A 23,583-nucleotide genomic window follows, 5' to 3' on the forward strand; every position below is an offset into this window, starting at 1 on the left:
ATTAAATACCCTTTGATTATGTCATTAAAAACTATATGAGAGCTACAGAAGGAAGGCTGTAAATAGACAGCTACCCCAGCCCTTGGGTGTTCCAGACTACTAAAAAACCATTTTCCTTTCATTATCCTTTGCCACTCCCCCATACAAGAGGAACTACATTTTGTCTCTTGTAGCAGTAGAATATCGATGCGATTTTCCTTAACAAACTGTTTAACTTCAATTTTCCTTAGGGAAGAACGTCCCCCATTAATATTCAAACTGGCGAAGGAGAAAGCCATGATATAAGGGTGTATATAAACGTGTCAAACAGCTTGGCTGGGCTACATCTGCAGCTCCTTCTTCGCTTTCAGGATACATTTCCGGAGACGATAGACCTGTGATTCGGTCACGCCAAGCTGTCCGGCTTTAACAAGCAGTCGCTTCGCAGAGACCACAAAGCCGATTAGGTCAGGGAAAAAATCTTTAATTTTTACCCGTTTCTTCCGAAAAGTGTCCTGGAGAAATTTTATGATCTCGGAGGGTGGAACACTGGTCTCACCCTCCAAATCTTGGGGAAAACCCGGGTCATTCCAGGCTTCGACACTCCCGGCAGAGGCGAGCGACGAGGTCCCGTCCGAATCACATTCCGAGTGTCGGTCCATGTCCATGACATCAATTTCATGCTCCTGATATGGAGCTGGTGGCTTCACAAGGGAAACGTCACATTCCGCACCCAAAGCAGAAGGAAGAGGAGTATGTGGGGGAGGAGGAGGAGGGGGGGGCGGGAGGATGAGGAGGGGGGGCGGGAGGAGAAAGAAGGGGGATGGGAGGAGGAAGAGGAGTGTGAGGAGGAAGGAGAGTGGGAGGAGGAGGGGGGGTGGGAAGAGGAGGAGGAGTGGGAGGAGGAAGAGGGAGAGGAAGAGATGTACTATCAGGAGAAGTTTCACATTCTGCTGGGGGCAAACCCGGCACGTCATCAGCTGATGCCTTACACTCTGATTCACCTGGGCTCGAGGTTGTCTGCAACTCAGGAACGTCACACACCTCACCCCCAGCAGGAAGAGGGACAAGAGTGGACTCGGCGTTCACATACACGGTGCCTGTGACCACGGGAGTGGTCACATGCGCTTCCTGTTGCACCACACCAACTTCCTGTTCGAGTTCACCAACTCCACAAGCAGAAGCATTATCATCCTCCAGAGCAAGAACGTCGAACCGATTTTCGGTTTTAAAAACCTCAGCTATTGCTGCTTCCAAACGGGACTCGTCATGTTCATCAGCCGGTGCCATCTTTTTTGGACAGCTCGCTGCCACATCCTGACTGTTATCAGTTAAATGTTTTAATTTATGTTTCCTTTTATAAGGAACAACGGTAAAACCCTCACCATCTGCCTGGGGTTGAGCCACCCCCGCCGCCGACGGCTCAGGTAAATTACTCGTGTTTGAGGCATCATGAGGGTCCCCGACTCTAGATGGACCACTTTTTGTGTTAATGGTCTTCACCGGTATCGATGCATCACCGGCGGTATTCTTGGGGCAAACGTTTTTTAAATGCCCCGATTCACCACAATTAAAGCAAGTTATAGTTTCCATTGCAATATAGATTTGATAATTGCGGTTTTTATATTTCAACGTCATAACTGCATTGAGTGATTGAGCGTTATCTTTTAAAATGATATAACAATGACGTCGGAACGACATAACATGCCGAACCGAGGCGTCAGTGCGAAGACGAAGCGGAACCATCGAGACCCGCGACACAACTGTGCCAAAGACACTTAGTGCAGAGACTATCTCTTCACAAGTGAAAAAAGGAGGAATATTGGACAGAGTTAACCGAACGGCCATTGTGTCCAAAGGATTGACGTTAACAAAAATATCCGGCGAGACGGTTAAACCGATTTCAACCGCCTGGGCCACGTGTCGCACGTCCGACAGGAAAACCACGATGCGATGATTCATTTTTGAAGCTGCAAGAACATTCTCGATTCCAACAAGGTCTCCTAAACCAATCACCACATTCTCAACACTAACTCCATCAGGTGGAGTAATTATCACTCCCTCCTTACGAGTGAGCGACTCGTACACACTATTGGACAAACGTCCGTTTGCCATAGCTGAAAAAAAAAATAAGGGAAGTTTAAGTTTAAACAAAAAGAAACCTGTCACAAGCAACCAGCAAGTGAAGGTAAAGGAAAAAGATAAGGAAAAACAATATATAAATGAGGAATCGAAACCACCGACGAGCAGTTCGACCAGAAAAACAAGGCAAATGAAACGCAGGCCCAGAAACCGAAGGTTTCAACAACAACCTGCGAAAACACTTACCGTGCGCTCTCCCGCTCTCTCTCAAGTCTCAACACACACAGGAAACAAGGGGAAAACTTTACAATCAGAAACAGGGACACAATGGAGTGAATAAGGGAAATAGGAAACAGCCAACACAGAGCACTCACGACACGAAGCGAGCAGACGCCATGACACCGCACCCAACGCACTGACAGCCAGCAGATGGCGACAGAGAGAGAGAGAGAGAGAGAGAGAGAGAGGCAGAGAGAGAGAGAGAGAGAGAGGCAGAGAGAGAGAGAGAGAGAGAGACAGAGGCAGAGGCAGAGAGACAGACAGAGACAGAGTGAGATAAAGAGAGAGAAAACTCCAACAGGATACGGGAGGTTGATATCATGATCTAGTTGTGTCCTGCCTCGAGTGGGCATATTGCGCCCATTGTGGGCAGAGCCACGCCCGAAAAAAATGTCTTTTTAGGGGGTAAATGAGTTCAAGCTACATCTTCTCCGAGGGAGTTGGTGGAATCTGACAGGGGTTTCGATATTTGGTTAGGCCAATGTCATGTGTCTAACCCCACGGAGCTCGATTTTTCATTTTCGCCCCAAGGTCAAGGTCACAAGGTCACGAAATTTAGAAAAGTCGATTTTTGATGGTTTTATTACATTGTTCGCTTCCTGATAGGGTGAAATGTCATACATGATCTTATATTATCACATACATCATGAAATACAAGTTTTCCAACAAATTTCAGAATCTTCGACCTTTGAAGGTAACAAAGGTCAAATTTTTAAAGTTGTCGGAATCGAACCGAATTTTCGGTATTGTGTAGCTAACTAACCTCATAACTGATTATACATTATTTTCTATCTCATTTCAAGGTCAGTAACCTTCGTTTTGACATTTCCAGGCCAGCACCACACGCAATTAAGTACAGCTGGCTCTTAAAGGCCTGCGCACGCAGCGCATTGGGGCATGTACACCGCATGTCGGGGGCCGACACCTGCCACGTGGGCCCCCGAACCCGCCAGTCCGGGCCTGTTTCGGTTGTAGTCCATCCTTTGTCATTGAATACCGCTCGCTCGTGAACCATCGTCGTCTCCTGACTTGTTGATGTCAAATTTGTCTCTTTTATGAGGATATGACCTTCCACATCATGCGACCAGATGGGTTGGAAGGCTGTGAGATGGAGCATAAAAGGACCAGTTGTTGTCATTACATGTTAATTTGCTGATGGGAGGTTTATGGAGACTCCATCCTTCTCGTGAAGGACGATTTGCCAAGTTTACTGTATAACAAAAAATAAAAAAATAAACATTTGGTACTTTTTCACCAAATATGAAATGATGAAATATCTCACAATCGCTGTTCCCTTGAGTCCTTGCTGTACTTGGTTACCAAGATTGATCAAGTGCCTGTTTTTCAGGGAAAACTGAACTGGCAAAACAAGTGGCAAAGTACTTGCACAAAGATGTGAAGAAGGTGAGTGGATTGAAAAAGCTTCCAGACTTCACTCCAATATACGAGAATGATTGAATGAATGATCGTTTTAAGGCCATTTTCCCCGCTAGAGCGGGGGTTAGCCTTGCGGGTCCCATGACAATCATGGTTCTGTAGCGGCTACCACTGGGTATACACAATCGCCTTGCACCTACCGAGGACTCGGAGCGATCACCATGCCGGGCTCGTCCAGGACGCCCGGGCATGCCCGCTCTCGACTTGCCAGGCCTCATCCGGGACGCTCGGGCATGTCCAGACACGCCCGGGCATGCCCGCTCTCGACTTGCCAGGCCTCGTCCAGGACGCCCGGGCACGCCCCCTCTCGCCTTTCCCGGGCAAACGCTCCGGGATAATGTGTATATATATTGCTGCCCGATAAACGGGCTTTTCAGAGTACCCGAGTTGATTTGACACAATAAAGAAACTCGGACGAATTCCAGCTTTTTGTCGCGTCCATTCTTCCGATTTACGTTGGAGCATAGCTCCTACATTGGTGACCCGACATGGACACGGCAGTTGCCCTCAAACTGCCTACCTTCTGGGAGGCTCACGCGGCGGTTTGGTTCGCCCAGGCGGACTCCCTGTTCGCCCTGCGAGGCATCACGGCCGACGACACCCGCTTCCACCATGTGGTAGCAGCACTCGGCTCAGCCACCGCGGCCCGCGCCCTGAGCCTCCTCGAGAGCCCGCCAGCCACTGACAAATACGACGCGATAAAAAAGCTCCTCCTCGACGCTTTCGCCCTCTCATCAGCGGAACGCGCACGGCGCCTGCTCGACCTGCCCGAGCTCGGCGACACGCTCCCGTCCGAGCGAATGGACTGCATGCTTTCGCTGCTCGGCGAGCACTCTCCGGCATTCCTGTTCCGGGAGCTGTTCCTCCGTCAGCTGCCCAGCCCGGTACGCCTCACCCTGGCAAGCACGACGATCACGGATCCCCGCGCCCTCGCCAGGGAAGCCGACAAGATCTCCGCGGCAGGCCAACGCATTGGAGCAGCGACCTGGAGCCCACCGCCGTCCGAAGCAACGCCCATGGCGCCCGAGCACCCGGCACGGTCGACGACCGAACTGCCGACGCAATTGGCGGCCGCTACGCCGCGCCGACCACCTCCAGCACAACGACCGGGGCCTCCACCTGACCAGGCGTGGTGTTATTATTATGCCAGGTTCTGACAGAAGGCCCGGACATGCCGACCCCCGTGCACCTTCGGCAAGCCGGGAAACGGCCGGGCCGGCGTTCATTACCAGCCATGATCGCCGGCCACACGGGCAACTTACTTTTCATCACGGACAAAGAGTCCGGACGGCGCTTCCTGTGTGACACCGGCGCCCAACTGAGCGTCATACCCGCCTCCGATCAGGACAGGCAGTCCGCGGTTTGCGGCCCCTCCTCGGTTGCGGCCAACGGATCGGCCATCCGCACCTTCGGCCCGCGCAACGTCACCCTCTGCTTCGGCGGCCAACGCTTTAATTGGACTTTTGTAACCGCAAGCATGCCCATGGCTCTGCTAGGCGCCGACTTCCTCTGCGCACACGGACTGCTGGTGGACGTCCAACGGCGTCGCCTCATCAATTCCGAGACCTTCAGCTCCCTGGCATGCACATTGAGCAGCTCCGCTCCGACCGAGCTGGCATGCACCCTCCCTGCGGCGAACGAGTTTGCTCGCCTGCTCACGGAGTTCCCGGCCCTCACGCGGCCGATGTTTTCGGCCGTCGCAGTACGACATGGGATCGAGCACCACATACCTACCACGGGCCCGCCGGTCTACGCCAGAGCCCGCCGCCTCGACCCAGCCAAACTCGCCATGGCCAAAGCCGAGTTCGACGCTTTGGAACACCTTGGCATCGTGCGGCGCTCCGATAGCGCGTGGGCTTCGCCACTACACATCGTCCCAAAACCAGGGGGCGGCTGGCGCCCATGTGGCGACTACCGCCGCCTTAACGACGCTACCACCCCCGACAGGTATCCGATCCCGCACATCCAAGACGTATCCGCCCGTTTGGCAGGACGGGTCATTTTTTCAAAGATCGATTTAATACGGGGATACCACCAGGTACCTGTCAGGGCGGCCGACGTCCCAAAAACGGCCGTCATCACGCCGTTCGTCTTATTCGAATTCCTGCGAATGCCGTTTGGCCTCAAGAACGCGGCTCAGGCGTTCCAGCGCTTGATGGACGGCGTGCTGCGCGACCTGCCATTCCTCTTCGTTTACCTGGACGACATCCTCGTCGCCAGCACGTTCCGGGCCGAGCACCTCCTCCACCTCCGAACACTGTTCGGGCGCCTCAGCGAGCACGGCCTCATCGTCAACCCGGCCAAATGCCACTTCGGCACGACAGCCGTTGATTTTTTGGGCCACCACATCACCAAGAACGGGGCCGTGCCGCTGCCAACCAAGGTCGAGGCCATCACCACGTTTCCGCGTCCCCGCTCCATAAAGGCCTTGCAGGAATTCCTGGGAATGGTGAATTTCTATCACTGCTTCGTGCCCCGCGCTGCTCAACTCATGCGGCCCCTCTACGAAGCCCTCCGGGGCAAGCCGGCCAAGCACGAGGTCGTCTGGTCCGCAGCAATGGACGCGGCCTTTAAAAGCTCAATGCAGGCCCTCGCCGACGCAACACTGCTCGCTCACCCGGTGCTCAACGCTCCCATCGCCCTCACCACGGATGCCTCCGACTACGCGGTGGGCGCCGTACATGAGCAATGGGTGAACGGGGTTTGGCAGCCACTCGCTTTTTTCAGCCGGTAACTCCGGCCGAACGAGCTCAAATATAGCACGTTTGACCGTGAGCTCCTCGGTCTACACCTGGCCGTTCGCCATTTCCGCCACCTCCTGGAGGGCCGACCCTTCACGGCGTTCGTCGACCACAAGCCGTTGGTTTACGCAATGGCCAAGGTCACGGAGCCGTGGTCTGCCCGCCAACAGCGCCACCTCTCCGCCGTGTCGGAGTTTACCACGGACATCCGGCACGTCGCCGGCAAAGACAACGCCGTGGCCGACTGTCTTTCTCGGGCCAGCGCGAACGCGGTCCACCTCGGCGTGGACTTCGCGCTTATGGCGGCGGACCAAACCACCAACACCAAGCCCTCCGGGCGGCGGACACGGGCCTCCGCCTGGCCGACATCCCCTTCGCGGACACTGTCCTGCTGTGCGACATCTCCCAAGGCCAGCCTCGCCCCATCGTGCCCGTTACCTGGCAACGCCACATCTTCGCCTCCCTCCACGGCCTTTCCCACCCGGGCTGGAAAGCTTCCCAGAAGCTGGTGTCGGCGCGATTTGTCTGGCACGGCCTTCGAAGGGCCGTCCGCGATTGGACCAGCACCTGCACAGCCTGCCAACAGGCCAAGGTCCACCGACACGCCCAGGCCCCGCTGGCACCTTTCACCGTGCCCAAACGACGTTTCGACCACGTCAACGTGGACCTGGTGGGCCCCCTCCCCCCATCATGGGGTTTCACACACCTGCTCACCATGGTGGACAGGACCACCAGGTGGCCGGAGGCCGTTCCCCTCGTCTCCACCACCACCGCCGACGTGGCGCAGGCTTTCATCGCCACCTGGGTCGCCCGCTTCGGCGCACCGGCGGACATCTCGTCGGACCGCGGACCGCAGTTCACCTCCGAGCTGTGGGGCACGGTCGCCCGCAACCTGGGGGTCAAGCTCCACCGTACTACGGCCTACCACCCCCAAGCCAACGGGTTGTGCGAGCGATTCCACCGCTCCATGAAGGCCGCGCTCATGGCCGGCCTTCAGGACGGCGGTTGGGCCGACCGGCTGCCGTGGGTCCTTTTGGGCCTCCGCACGGTCCCCAAGGAGGACCTCCGGGCGTCCACCGCCGAGCTCGTCTACGGCCAGACGCTATGCGTCCCGGGCGAATTCGTGCCCGACGCTACCAGTCCCTGGTCCGCAGCTCACCAGCGCTCGGACCTCCAGGAGACCGCCCGACGGTTTGCCCCGTGCCAACGTCCCACCACGGTGACCCCCAGTCCTACGTCCCCCCAACGCTTCGCACAGCGGAGTACGTTTTTGTGCGTCATGACGCACATTGGGGGCCACTCCGGCCGCCGTACGACGGACCCTTCCGGGTCCTGTGACGGGACGACAAGTCGTTCGTCATCGACATCGGCGGCAGGTCGGACCGGATTGCGGTGGACCGCCTCAAGCCGGCGCACTTGGACATCGACCAACCGCCACGGTTGGCCCTTCCGCCGCGGCGAGGCCGCCCCCCGTCCACGGTGCCCCCCACTCGACCGCCCACCACTACACCGGTTCCTCCCCCCCCCCCCCCCCACGACCCGCCAGGGGTCGCTTCGGCCGGGTCATCAGGACCCCCCTTAAATTGACCCTGCCGGTGCAAGTCGATTCTGGGGGGACGTGTGTAGCGGCTACCGCTGGGTATACACAATCGCCTTGCACCTACCGACGACGCGGAGCGATCACCATGCCGAGCTCGTCCAGGACGCCCGGGCATGCCCGCTCTCGACTTGCCAGGCCTCGTCCGGGACGCCCGGGCATGCCCGCTCTCGACTTGCCAGGCCTCGTCCAGGACGCCCGGGCACGCCCCCTCTCGCCTTTCCCGGGCAAACGCTCCGGGATAATGTGTATATATATTGCTGCCCGATAAACGGGCTTTTCAGAGTACCCGAGTTGATTTGACACAATAAAGAAACTCGGACGAATTCCAGCTTTTTGTCGCGTCCATTCTTCCGATTTACGTTGGAGCATAGCTCCTACAGTTCCCTGTTTGAGGCAATGTTTTTTTTATGGCCGGATGCCTTTCCTGACGCCAAGATACGAGGCTTTATTCAAATCGATCTTTGGCATTCTACACAACAGGCAATAATATCATCAGTCTTACAAATCCCAAAAAGCATTATAACGCAAAGCCAAGCAGTTCAAACATTAGTCATGAATCCCAGTTACTTCTTACCAATAAAATCCAGCGCTCATCTCTGCATAACTCATTCAGCAGACAAGATACTGACCCCCTCTCTGACCGAGTGCTCGCCCCTAAATATGCATCCAATATGACCCACGCCTACTGAGGCTCTTCTTTTTCTTCATATTCACTACAGTGAGTGTCACCAGCACTTGAAAAACAGAGTCATATGAGACGATTTGGTCAGTGAGGAAGAACGGACTGAACGTGACCTATTTCATAAATCCTCTTTATCCAAACATAAACTTATCTTTTGTTGCCTGGAAAGCACAAGTAAAAAAAAGTGCAAGAGATCGCATTGGATGAATATGAACGAATGATCGTTTTAAGGCCATTTTCCCCGCAAGAGCAGGGGTTAGCCTTGCGGGCCCCATGACAATCATGGTTCCCTGTTTGAGGCAATGTTTTTTTATGGCCGGATGCCCTTCCTGGTGCCAACCCTTAGTCGCCTCTTACGATGCGCAGGGATACGGTGTACCTATTCTAAATCGGGGTACACACCGGGATCAGTCATCCCAGCAAGCTGGTACTCAATTTGCCGACCTCGGAAGGATGACAGGCTGAGTCAACCCCCCTGTTGTTAATTTAGCGATCGACCGGGATTGGAACCCAGGATCCACGGATCCCAAGCCGGCACCCTAACCACTAAGCCAACACCAGCCTAAAAAAGGAGAAACTGCGAGATGAGTTTTAATCAATAAGTTATGCTCTGATATAAAAGGAAGTTCATCGACAGTGTCACACAACCTTTATCATCTTCATCATCACTTAAATTCAATTAATGTAGTTTTAATTCCACATTTTCCCAAATTTAAATTTTACAAATGCTGTACATGGTGTTTTCCCGGTGTGTACCCTGGTTAGAATAGGTACACCGTATCCCTGCGTGTCGTAAGAGGCGACGAAGAGGCTTGGCGTCAGGAAAGGCATCCGACCATAAAAACATTGCCTCAAAAAGAGAACCATGACAATTACAACTACATATGGGCAGGGTACAGCCCGAAGTGGAGATCGGTTTCTGAGGTTTGGGACATGGAATGTAGGGACAATGACAGGGAGATCAGGAGAAGTGGTGGAAGTATTGGTCAGAAGAAGAGTGGACATATGTTGTGTGCAAGAGACGAGATGGAAGGGAAGTGGTGTGAGAATGGTGAAGGGTAGGCAGGGACAGAAATACAAGTTTGTGTGGCAAGGGTGCCCAGAAGGCATGAATGGTGTTGGTGTCCTGTTTTCTGAGGAGTATGTAGACAGTGTGGTGAGTGTGACTAGAGTGAGTGATAGGTTGATGATAGTGAAAATGATGATTGCAAAGCTCTTGGTGAACGTCATCTCGGGATATACTCCGCAGGTTGGTCGGAGCGATGCAGAGAAGGACAAGTTCTGGTGTGCGATAGAGAAGCTGATGGAAAACGTGAAAGATGAGGAAGTGTGACCTCTCAAAGGTCACAAGAAACTCATTTTGCAATAAATGTTCGTTTCCCATAAATCGTACACTTTCAAAAATCCAATCTCACCCCTCGCCTCCAAATCTTCCCCATAACCCCTCCCCTCCAAATCTTCCCCATCACCCCTCCCCTCCAAATCTTCCCCATCACCCATCCCTTTCAAATCTCCCCCCTTGCCCCCTCCCTCCTAAACTACCCCCTCACCCCTCCCCGCCAAGACGCCCCCTCGCCCCTCCCCTCCTAGACTCCTGCCTCACCCCTCCCCTCCAAATCTCCCCCATATCCCATCCCTTTCAAATCCCTCCCCTTGTCCCTTCCCTCCCAAACTCCCCCCTCACCCCTCCCCTTCAAATCTCCCCACCCTCATTGCTTCTCAATTTCCCCCCTCTCACTCCCCCTCCTCAAAGCGTCCTCCCCGCTTCTTCCCCCTTCAAACTCTCACCTCCATCTCCCCCAACCTTCTGCCTCGCTCTTCCCCCTCCTCAAATAACACCTCATTGTGGCTCACCCAATCACCATCAAACCTTTTGTCCGCCCCATCCTTCCCTTTCTCCGAGCTATTCTGAAATCTCTGACACACCTTCAACAGCTCTCCCTATCTCTTCCACCTCTTCCACATCTTACCCTACCCCTCCTCCCCCCTGTTCTGTATCTGATGCTCCCCCTTCCTCTTCATTAACGGTATGGACCTCAAACATCCGGGGCCTTCGTTCAAACTTAACTGATCTCTCCATACAGGTTGCTTCTGTCAAACCAGACGTGATCTGCTTAACAGAAACTTTCCTCCTTTATGATGTCTCTGATTCCATAGTATCTCTCCCGGGCTACTCCCTCCTCCGGTATGATAGACCTGAGCCTCGTCCTGGAGGCGGGGTTGCTATCTTTATCAAAAACTCTCTTCCTCACTCGCCCTGCACTGCACTCTCTCCACCTCACCCCCAGGAATACCTCTGGCTATGGCTTCCCCTTCGCTCCCACCTCTTGTTCATATGTGTGTTGTACCGTCCACCAAACAGTGATGACTCCATCTACATCTCGCTGTCTGATGATATGGACCAACTTCTATCTACTCATCCCAACTCTCTCTTCCTCATATGTGGTGATTTCAATTGTCACCATGCCAGTTGGCTGGGTGTGGGTACCTCTCTCACCAGCCATGGCTCTTCAGCAAAGGACTTCTGCGACTCACTGGGACTGACACAATCTGTCAATTTCCCGACCCGGATCTCAGTCAACGGAACATCTTCTCTTCTGGACTTGGTTATGACTAACTTCCCTGAAAATGTCTGCTGCTCTTCTTCTGCTCCGATCGGATCATCTGATCATGTCCTTGTTAAAGTGGACATCTCTCTGACCATCCTCAGGGAGCCTGCTCAGCGTCGACGAGTCTGGCATTTCACTCAGGCCAACTGGCACGGTCTTCAAGCAGCCATCAATCATCTGGACTGGTCTCCCATCTCTACCACCTCTGACATCAACTCATCCTGGGAATTCTTCCAAAGTAAATTGCTCTCTCTCATGCACAGATTTATCCCATCTCGTCTTCAGTTGTCATACCCTTCCTCCCGTCCATGGTACACGGAATCTTGTGGTGAGGCTGTTGCCCAGAAACAACTTGCCTTCGTCTCCTGGAAAACAAATCCAACGGAAGGAAATCTCATTTCCTTTCACAAAGCCCGAAACAAGTGTGTGTCCACCCTCAGGAGAGCCAGGAAACAATATCTCTCCGTTCTCAAGACCGAACTCTCTTATCTGTGTCCCTCTTCCAAATCCTGGTGGCGTCTGGTCAAATCCGTTTCTGGTGTTTGTTCCCCCTCCATCCCCTCCCTTACCTCAAACGGCTACACAGCTGACTCCGCACGTGAAAAAACTGAATGCCTCAACTCTGTGTTTGCCTCTAAATCTTGTGTCCCAAACCCATTCCTCTCTGTACCCACCATACCCAGTCGTACCCTGCTGCTCCTGGACTCCGTGTCCTTTCCTCCTGACAAGGTGGAAAAGTTTCTGTCAACCCTCGACTCTGATTCTGCAACTGGACCCGACGGCATCAGCCCACGGGTCCTAAAATCCTGCTCTGCTGCTCTATCTCACCCTCTCTCTGTTCTCTTCACCCTCTCTTTTGCTCAAGGTCAACTGCCATCTGCTTGGAAATCAGCCAACATCACCGCTTTGCACAAAAAAGGTGCAAAAACAGATCCTAGCAACTACAGACCAATCAGCCTTCTCCCAATTATCAGCAAAGTCATGGAATCCATCATTGCTTCGGATATGAAATCTTTCCTCTTCTCCAATGGCTTGATCTCTGATCATCAATTTGGTTTCAGACCAGGTCACTCTACTCTGGACATGCTGCTTCTGCTGTCTCAACAATGGATGGAGGTCCTCAATGCCAAACAGGAAATTAGAGCTGTCTCCCTCGACATATCACGTGCCTTCGACACGGTCTGGCACCCCGCTCTGCTCACCAAACTCTCCTCCTTTGGTATCCATGGAAATCTCCACGCATGGCTGGCGGACTTCCTCTCTAGTCGTCGTCAACGTGTGGCCCTGAATGGGTTTCTCTCATCTCCTCTTCCTGTTCAGGCTGGAGTTCCCCAAGGCAGTGTTCTGGGCCCCGTGCTTTTTCTGGTCTTCATCAATGATCTCTCTGACTCTCTCGAAAATCCTCTCTATCTCTTTGCTGATGACTCCACTCTCTGCCGCTCCTTTCCTCTTCCCTCAGATCGGGAGTCTGCTGCCTCCTCACTCTCTGAAGACCTGGACAAAATCACAGACTGGTCAAACAAGTGGAACATGTCTTTCAATCCTGACAAATCTCACACTCTTACTATGTCTCTCCGAAAAGATCGACTGGACAACCCTCCCATCTACTTTCTCAACAATCCTCTCCAAGAAGTTCTGTCGCTCAAGATTTTGGGTCTCACTATCTGCCATGATCTTTCTTGGGAAAACCACATTTCCAAGCTGGCCTCCAAAGCCAGTCGCCGACTGGGCATCCTCCGTCGTGCGAAGTCCTTCCTCGGCACACCTGAGCTCCTCACCACATACAAGGCTTTCATCCGCAGCTCAATGGAATACTGTTCTCCCCTATGGGCCGGTGCTCCTGCCTCACACCTAGCTCGGCTTCACGCTGTTGAAACCAAAGCTTTCAGAATTATTGGAATCTCCCGCGATGAAGCTATCTCTGAGGGCCTTTCACTCACTCACCGCAGGCAGGTAGGTGGTCTTTCTGTCTTCTACCGACTCCTCTCCGGCCTTGCACCCCCAGCTCTCTCTGTGCTCTGTCCCCCAAATATTCCTACAGGTCGCACAAGATCTGCCAGCAACCCTCTGATGGTTAAACTGCCGAAATCTCGGCTCTCTGCTCACCTTCACTCTTTCATTCCTCTTTTCTCCCGCCTCTGGAACAAACTCCCTCACTCCCTTCAATCCCACTCCTCCCTCCAGGTCTTTAAAACAGCTGTTCACCACCATCTCTTATCTTCCCCCATCCAAAACCTTGATCTTTTCTACCCCCGCTAATTCACCCCAGATCCACCTTGTTTGAAATTCCAACTTCTTTCCTGGAAGTCCTGGCAGTGTCCATATGTTTTATACCTCTCCCACCGCCCCCTTCCCATGCCCCCCCCCCCCAAAGCCCTCGCCCTCTCTCAGATCTCTCGATGTCTCCATGTCTCTCGGTCCCTGCTCTCAAATGTTGTGTTTGTGTCCTTCCCCCTCTCTCCCCATCTTGTCTACCGCTCCCGATGTTATATGTTTTATGTGTCGGTTTGTCTTTCTGTGTGATTAATGTTCGCTCTTTCACGAGCCTCGGTCTTGTATACAAAAAAAAAAAAAAAAAAAAAAAAAGTTGATGTGGTAGGAGGAGACCTAAATGGACATGTGGGAAGGAGTATGGACGGTTTTGAGGGAGTTCATGGGGGTTATGGATATGGTGTGAGAAATGGAGAAGGTGAAAGGATTTTGGAGTTTGCTGATGGAGCTGATTTGTTGATTTGTAATACTCAGTTCCAGAAAGGGGATAATAAGCTTGTTACATACACGTCAGGTGGGTCGACGACAACCGTTGACTACCTGATGGTGCGTGGGTGAGATAGGGGGCACCTCCGGGACACAAAGGTGATCCCGGAGGAGGAGGCTGTTTCACAGCACCACTTGGTTGTCTGCGACATAAGGGTGAAAGGTGCGAGGAGAGCTCGGCGGGTGAAGTACCAACCGAGAATGAAGGTGTGGAGGTTGAAAGAGGTGACAGTAAGGGAGGCATTAAAAGAGAGGCTGACTCGGGCAGTGGATGATGTGGTTGAACTTGAACGTGGTTGGATGTCAATGAAAGATAGTCTGTTGGGAGCCGTTGGTGAGGTATGTGAATGGACAAAAGGACCACCGAGGCACTTGGAAACATGGTGGTGGGATGACGAAGTTGGAAAGAGGATTGACGAGAAGAGGAAGCAGTTCAAGGAGTGGCAGAAGGCAAAGGGTACGGGAGCAGAAAAAGCAGAGCATGAAAGTTATAAGGATGGAATGAAGGTATTGGCGATAAAAGCAATGAAGAGTAGAAATGCGGGAGGGCCGACGGGAGTTGTGGGAGATATGTTGAAGGCAGCGGGAAATTGGAGTGTGAAGAGAATGACAGAGATCTGCAATCTGGTGGTGAAAGAAGGCCGCATTCCAGTGGATTGGGAACTGAGTACCCTTGTCCCTCTATACAAGGGGAAAGGTGACCCTCTGGACTGTGGCTTGTATCGAGCGATAAAGTTATTGGAGCATGGAATGAAGGTATTGGAAAGGGTGTTGGAGGGGAGGATAAGGAAGAAGGTGAAGATCGACGAAATGCAGTTTGGATTTATGCCAGGAAGAGGAATGACAGACGTGCTCTTTATTGTGAGGCAGTTGCAGGAGAAGTACATGGAGAAGAGGAAGAAGTTGTTTCTTGGGTTTGTTGATCTGGAGGAAGCATTCGATAGGGTTCCACGTGAAGTTTTGACATGGGCATTGAGGAAGTTAGAAGTGGAGGAATGGTTGATCAGAGTAGTGATGGCAATGTACAAAAGAGCGCGCGCAGCTGTTAGGACGAAGGACGGGAACAGTGGTGAGTTTGAGGTGAAGGTGGGAGTGCATCAGGGGTCGGTACGAAGTCCACTACTATTTGTAGCTGTGATGGAGGTGCTGGCTCAGAACGTAAAGGAGGGTTTACCGTGGGAGTTGTTGTATGCAGATGATCTGCTGTTGATTGCTGAAAGTATGGATGGACTGAAGGAGAAGATGAACAAGTGGAACGAATGTATGGAGACAAAAGGTCTGAAGGTGAATATAGGAAAGACGAAGGTGATGGCAAGTGGTAAAGCATGTGGTGAGGTGGAAAGAATTGGCAAGTGGTCATGTGCTGTGTGCAGGAAGGGTGGCGGAGTGAACTCCATTCAATGTACAATGTGCGCTGAGTGGGTTCATCAAAAATGTAGTGGTTTGAGAGGGTCATCAACCAGTGTGGCAGCTACATTCAAATGTAATGTGTGCACAGAGGGAGCTGCAGATGGAGGAAATGTTGAGTTGGATCTTGGAGACTGCATGAAACTGGAAGGTGTGAAAACATTTTTGCTACCTCAGAGACATGCTGAATGGAGAAGGTGGATCAGACTCGGCAACGGTTGCTCGAGTGAGATGTGCATGGAAGAAGTTTCGGGAACTGAGTGGCGTGGTGATGAGGAGGGGAGTGTCGTTGAAGCTGAAGGGAAAGGTGTATGCTGCATGTGTGAGAAATGTTATGATTTATGGGAGTGAGACATGGGTAATGAACGTAGAGCAGCAACGAAGGCTGGAAAGGGTGGAAATGCGAATGGTTCGGTGGATATGCGGAGTATCGTTGAGAGAGAGCAAGACAAATGATGAATTGCGAAAGATGATGGGAATGGAGCCTGTGATTGATGCTGTGAAGAGGAACAGGTTGTGATGGTTTGGTCAAGTGTTGAGGAAGGATGAAAGTGACTGGTTGAGAAGAGTGATGGAAATGAATGTAGAAGGAAGTAGAGGACGGGGAAGACCGAGAAAGACTTGGCTGAAGATGGTGGAAGAAGAAATGCGGGCAAGGGGGTTAACAACGACCCTTGCTCCTTCCCTCCCCTCCCTCCTAAACTCCCCCCACACCCCTCCCCTCCGAGACTCTCCCTCGCTCCTCCCCTCCTAGACTCCCCTCTCACCCCTCCTCCTCAAAGCATCCTCCCTGCTTCTTCCCCCTTCCAACTTTCACCTTCATCTCCCCCAACCTTCTGCCTCGCTCTTCCCCCTCCTTAAATAACACCTCACTGTGCCTCACCCAATCTCCATCAAACCTTTTGTCCACCCCATTCTTCCCTTTCTCCAAGCTATTCTGAAATCTCTGAAATCTCTGACACACGTTCAACAGCTCTCCCGACCTCTTCCTCCTCTTCCACATCTTACCCTACCCCTCCCCCCCCACTTCTGTACCCGATGCTCCCCCTTCCTCTTCATTAACGGTATGGACCTCAAACATCCGGGGCCTTCACTCAAACTTGACTGATCTCTCCATACAGGTTGCTTCTGACAAACCAGATGTGATCTGCTTAACAGAAACTTTCCTCCTTCATGATGTCTCTGATGCCTTGGTATCTCTCCCAGGTTACTCCCTCCTCCGGTATGATAGACCTGAGCCTCGTCCTGGAGGTGGGGTTGCTATCTTTATAAAAAAAACTCTCTTCCTCACTCGCCCTCCACTGCCCTCTCTCCACCTCACCCCCAGGAATACCTTTGGCTACGGCTTCCCCTTCGCTCCCACCTTTTGTTCATATGTGTGTTGTACCGTCCACCAAACAGTGATGACTCCATCTACATCTCGGTGTCTGATAATATGGACCAACTTCTATCTACCCATCCCAACTCTCTCTTCCTCATATGTGGTGATTTCAATTGTCACCATGCCAGTTGGCTGGGTGTGGGTACGTCTCTCACCAGCCATGGCTCTTCAGCAAAGGACTTCTGCGACTCACTGGGACTGACACAATCTGTCAATTTCCCGACCCGGATCTCAGTCAACGGAGCATCTTCTCTTCTGGACTTGGTTATGACTAACTTCCCTGAAAATGTCTGCTGCTCTTCTTCTGCTCCAATGGGCTCATCTGATCATGTGCTTGTCAAAGTGGACATCTCTCTGACTATTCTCAGGGAGCCTGCTCAGCGTCGACGAGTCTGGCATTTCACTCAGGCCAACTGGCATGGTCTTCAAGCAGCCATCAATCATCTGGACTGGTCTCCCATCTCTACCGCCTCTGACATCAACTCATCCTGGGAATTCTTTCAAAGTAAATTGCTCTCTCTCATGCACAGATTTATCCCATCTCGTCTTCAGTTGTCATACCCTTCCTCCCGTCCATGGTACACGGAATCTTGTGGTGAGGCTGTTGCCCTGAAACAACTTGCTTTCGTCTCCTGGAAAGCAAATCCAACGGAAGGAAATCTCATTTCCTTTCACAAAGCCCGAAACAAGTGTGTGTCCACCCTCTGGAGAGCCAGGAAACAATATCTCACCGTTCTCAAGACAGAACTCTCTTATCTGTCTCCCTCTTCCAAATCCTGGTGGCGTCTGGTCAAATCTGTTTCTGGTGTTTGTTCCCCCTCCATCCCCTCCCTCACCTCAAATGGCTTAACGGCTGACTCCGCACGTGAAAAAGCTGAATGCCTCAACTCTGTGTTTGCCTCTAAATCTTGTGTCCCAAACCCATCCCTCTCTGTACCCACCGTACCCAGTCGTACCCAGCTGCTCCTGGACTCTGTGTCCTTTCCTCCTTACAAGGTGGAAAAGTTTCTGTCAACCCTCGACTCTGATTCTGCAACTGGTCCTGACGGCATCAGCCCACGGGTCCTAAAATCATGTTCTTCCGCTCTTTCACTCCCTCTTTCTGTTCTCTTCACCCTCTCTTTTGCTCAAGGTCATCTGCCATCTGCTTGGAAATCAGCCAACATCACCACTTTGCACAAAAAAGGTGCAAAAACAGATCCTAGCAACTACAGACCAATCAGCCTTCTCCCAATTATCAGCAAAGTCATGGAATCCATCATTGCTTCAGATATGAAATCTTTCCTCTTCTCCAATGGCTTGATCTCTGATCATCAATTTGGTTTCAGACCTGGTCACTCTACTCTGCACATGCTGATTCTGTTTTCTCAACAATGGATGGAGGTCCTCAACGCCAAACAGGAAATTAGAGCTGTCTCCCTTGACATTTCACGTCATGACTGGCGTCAGGAAGGGCATCCGGCCATAAAAACATTGCCTCAAACAGGGAACCATGATTGTCATGGGGCCTGCAAGGCTAACCCCTGCTCTAGCGGGGAAAATGGCCTTAAAACGATCATTCATTCATTCATTTTTTTCCCTTGACATTTCACGTGCCTTCGATACGGTCTGGCACCCTGCTCTGCTCGCCAAACTGTCCTCCTTTGGTATCCATGGAAATCTCCACGCATGGCTGGCGGACTTCCTCTCTGGTCGTAGTCAACGTGTGGCCCTGAATGGGTTTCTCTCATCTCCTCTTCCTGTTCAGGCTGGAGTTCCCCAAGGTAGTGTTCTGGGCCTTGTGCTTTTTCTGGTCTTCATCAATGATCTCTCTGACTCTCTTGAAATTCCTCTCTATCTCTTTGCTGACTACTCTACTCTCTGTCGCTCCATTCCTCATCCCTCAGATCGGCAGTCTGCAGCCTCCTCACTCTCTGCAGACCTGGACAAAATCACAGACTGGGCAAACAAATGGAACATGTCTTTCAATCCTGATAAATCTCACACTCTTACGATGTCTCTCCGAAAAGACCGACTGGACAACCCTCCCAGCCACTTTCTGAATAATCCACTCCAAGAAGTTCTGTCACGCAAGCTTTTGGGTCTCACTATTTGCCATGATCTTTCCTGGGAAAACCACATTTCAAATCTGGCCTCCAAAGCCAGTCGCCGACTGGGCATCCTCCGTCGTGCGAAGTCCTTCCTTGGCACACCTGAGCTCCTCACCACATACAAGGCTTTCATCCGCAGCTCTATGGAATACTGCTCTCCCCTCTGGTCTGGTGCTCCTGCCTCACACCTAGCTCGTCTTCACGCTGTGGAAACCAAAGCGTTCAGAATCATTGGAATCTCCCGCGATGAAGCTAACTCCAAGGGCCTTTCACTCACTCACCGCAGGCAGGTTGGTGGTCTTTCCGTCTTCTACCGACTCCTCTCTGGCCTTGCCCCCCCAGCTCTCTCTGGGCTCTGTCCCCCAAATATTCCTACAGGTCGCACAAGATCTGCCTGCAACCCTCTTATGGTTAAACTGCCAAAATCAAGACTTTCTGCTCACCTTCACTCCTTCATTCCTCGTTTCTCCTGCCTCTGGAACAAACTCCCTCACTCTCTTCAATCCCACTCCACCCTCCAGGTCTTTAAAACAGCTGTTCACCACCATCTCTTATCCTCCCCCATCCAAAACCTTGATCTTTTCTACCCCCGCTAATTTCGGTCCCCTTGTGTTTTATACCTCTCTCCCCCCCCTCCCCCTTCCCACGCCTCCCCCCCCCAAGCCCTCTCCCTCCCACACCTCTCCCTGCACTCAAATGTTGTGTTTGTGTGCTTCCCCTTCTCTCCCCATCTTGTCCTCCGCTCCCTCTTTTTGTATATTTTGTTTGTCTGGTTGTTTTGTTTGTGAAATAAATGTTAGCTCTTTCACGAGCCTCGATTCAGTATACAAAAAAAACAAAAAAAACAAAAAAAACGAGAGATGCAGAAAATAGGGCAAAATGGAGAAGATTGTCATGGGGACCGCAAGGCTAACCCCCGCTCTAGCAGGGAAAAAGGCCTTAAAAAAGTATTTTCGAAAAGTATTCACACCCCTTGACCTTTTTGACATTTTGTTGTGTTACAGCCTGAATTTAAAATGGATAAACTGAGATTGGACAAATGTGAATGGTACCAGCTGCTTTGAGGGGTCTATGGGGTCATCACCCGGGTGGATGTTGGGTCTAAAAGTGGTGAAATTATTTTTTTTAGGGAGACGTTTCTATGGTCACTAATAATTTGCTAAATTCGTTGTATTTGATACAGTGTTCTTACTCTAAAAACTAGAAAAACAATGCTGGTGTTGACTGAAAGGTCTGCCCATCCTCTACACAATGGTGTCCTTCATTGCTATTGTGGAGCTCATGTGCATGCAATTATGACGTCACAAACATGCAAACTCGTCTTTCTTTTTTAATGTTTCTCGTTTGATATATTGGCTGTGCATTTTCTGGTGCATCTTTGTAGTTCATTTTAGATCGTGCCATATGTAGATAATATATCTTGATTAATCAAACATGTACATCGTTTGGGGTGTAGGGTATGGAAAATATTTGTTAAGCCTTAGTTTTCTTGGAGACTATCAACAAGGTGACGTAAAACAGACTGATAAAAAATTACATCAGCATATTCGATTCATTGGGCAGGACTTGGTCCATGTTGCATCATTAGGTCTTTGTAGAGGACCGAAAGGTATTGGACTCGGGGTCAGTTTACATCAAATGACGCAATCAGGAGATGTGGTTAAACTACTCAATAAACAAGGTCACTGCATTGGCTGTGAAGAAGTCCGCAGAATGGATACCTTTTGGGCCAATCAGCAAGTTGACAGTGAAACCAGAACGATGACAAGATCTGCAGGTGACAATTTCAACAGGGCCAATCAAGCTATGAGCGGGGCCCACGTCACGTTGTGAATATGGTCCTCTGCTCTCAAGAGTCTTTCCGAATTTGAAAGTTGCTTCCCTCACCAAAGGGAAGTTGACGTAAATGAAATTTGAAATTTGGTGTTGACGTAAATGACGAGTAGCAGTTCTTTTGCCACAGTCGATCAGGTTGTGGCTCGATTAATTCAAATTCGTTATTTCACTTGTGTCAACGATTCCAATCTATTACAGCGAATGCAGATTCCAGCATCATTCCTTATTTTGAGTCAACATGGAATGATTTAAGTCCTTGGATCAAGTTGTGCCTCAGTTTTAGTTCATCCTCATTTTAGCAGATGATGCACCTTCCTCTGTCTACGGTAACCTTCCGCCTCTTCGGTTTCAATGACATGAGTGGGCTGGAGTCCATGGCTGCTGAATTATATTACTCGTTTACATGGAAAGAGAAAGAGTAAATGATGCAATTCTATCAGAGTTATGAATCCTAAACAATATATTTTGGAGAGCAGATCTTACCCGATTTGTGATCGTCATACATGAGTCATACATGAGGTGCTGCTGCCATTGGCAATTATAAAAGACATTTGACCATTGTGCAGAAGACTATAGTCAGAACTAGGCCATAAGTCAGTTGTTGGACAGTCATCTGTGCTTAGATGAAAGATAACAATGTTACACGTTTAGAAAGATACCGTTTTACCTTATGTGATGTCATGATGATATGCAAATTAGCCAAATGTTCATTAGGAATGCTAGAATTGTTTAGCATTATCACAAAACTTTCATTCAGTGCAATAATTGTATTCATAGTGAATTCAACAACAAAGTTATAGAAATTTGAACAAAGGAAGGTGGTTGCTCCACCACCACCATTAACGTTACCAACTAAGGCTTAATAAATATTTTCTGTACTCTACACCCCCAAACGATGTACATTTTTGATAATCTAGATGTATTAGCAACAAATGGCACGATAATGAGCTACAAATATGCACCAGAAAATGCACAGCGAATAGATCAAACATGAAACGTGACCAAACTAGAACGGCACTCAGTACGGAGCAAACCTCCGCCTGAATGGCCATATCACTCAATGGTGAATAATCACTGAAAAACTTCTACTGGCTGGATCTGGATCTTCACCAAAATGTAATCATTTCGTCCTTGTCACACACACAACTTCTCCACCAAGTTTCGTCCAAATCCGTCCGCAACTTTTTGAGATATCCGGCTATGTATCGTTTTTGGCCCTATCTCCCAATGGTGAAGAATCACTTAAGAAATTCTTATAGCCGGATCCGTATCCAGATCTTCACCAAAATCTAATCATTTCGTCCATGTCACATACGTTACATCTCTGCCAAATTTCGTCCGAACCCGTCCACAAGTTTTTGAGATATTTTGTTCACAAACAAACAAACAAACAGGGGTGAAAATTTAACCTCCATCAAATACCATGTATCCAAACAAAGCCCACAAATACTAGCATATAATAACGATTATAATAATTCATTATCATAATTGATTATTACTAGGGCATGCCCGTACTATATCTATATCTAAAATTATATCCCCCCCTCTATTTACATGAAATGGTTTGGTCCAAAGCGAACGGCTTGCGAGTGGTGACAATCCCCCCCCTCTATTTACATGCAATGGTTTGGTCCAAAGCGAACGGCTTGCGAGTGGTGACAATCCCCCCCCTCTATTTACATGCAATGGTTTGGTCCAAAGCGAACGGCTTCCGGAGTTTGGTAAAGAAATCGCCATCGCGTGCACAAACGCGCAGGAAAGCGAATGAATCGCAAATTCGTTTTTATTAGTTGTAAAACATAGTTTAACGCCAACATAGTTTGCAAACGTGAAATAAATGAATACGCTCTCAAATGTGCCATCCGAGGCAGAGTGTGCCCGCCACGTTCGGCACACGCGATCGTTCGCTGCTCTCTGATTGGTTGAATCGTTTTTTGGACATAGCTCGGTAAGTAATTGTCCGATTAATATGAAACCTTGAAAAGGCACATCCTCGGGTCCCCAGCAATATACCTGGCAAGTTAAAAGTATATCGGACCCATGGTTGTCGAGAAACAGCGGTCACAGACAAACAAACGTACAGACGTACAGACGTACAGACAGAGATTACTGGAATTATAGATAGATATTATGATTACATATTGTATTATTATACTATATAATATTATATATTGATATTATATCTTTGTCTCGGCATTGGATGAAAATCGATGACATTAGGTGATGCTGACCTTTAGCCTTTTGACCTTTTGACAAAATTCTTAATTTGCCTTCTTCATATTATCATCATATTCATGAAAAAAACCCCCGTTTTTCATGCTTGTGACGTCATAACTTCATGCGCATTACCTCCACAAAAGCAATGAAGGACACTGTTCAGTTCTCCTCAAACCTAACGGGTGTCGTTACGAGGCCACGAGAAACACGGATGAAATGATCGCCACCATTGTCCAAGCTGTTTATTCACATGCGCGCACACACAGTTGCCATTGTCATATTCACACACGCGCAGATGCAACATCGTAATACATCACAGACACCATTGTGTAGTGGATGGTCAGACCTTTCATTGAACACCAGAATTGTGTTTCCAGCTTCTATAATAAAATAGTTCCTCTTCTCCAATGGCTTGATCTCTGATCATCAATTTGGTTTCATAACAGGTCACTCTACTCTGGACATGCTGCTTCTGCTTTCTCAACA

General features: G+C 50.3%; 1 protein-coding gene across 1 annotated transcript in view; it reads left to right on the plus strand.

The window, feature by feature from the left end:
* Nucleotides 1-23,583, plus strand: part of CLPB (ClpB family mitochondrial disaggregase) — a 208,244-nt gene that overhangs the window by 93,548 nt on the left and 91,113 nt on the right. Inside the window, exon 9 of the mRNA XM_068136325.2 lies at nucleotides 3,689-3,744. Coding sequence (XP_067992426.2) covers nucleotides 3,689-3,744 — 56 coding nt within the window. The remainder of the gene's footprint in view (nucleotides 1-3,688; nucleotides 3,745-23,583) is intronic.

This window comes from Myxine glutinosa, chromosome 14, assembly GCF_964187855.1.
Source record: "Myxine glutinosa chromosome 14, kmMyxGlut1.1, whole genome shotgun sequence".
Lineage (NCBI taxonomy): Eukaryota > Metazoa > Chordata > Myxini > Myxiniformes > Myxinidae > Myxine > Myxine glutinosa.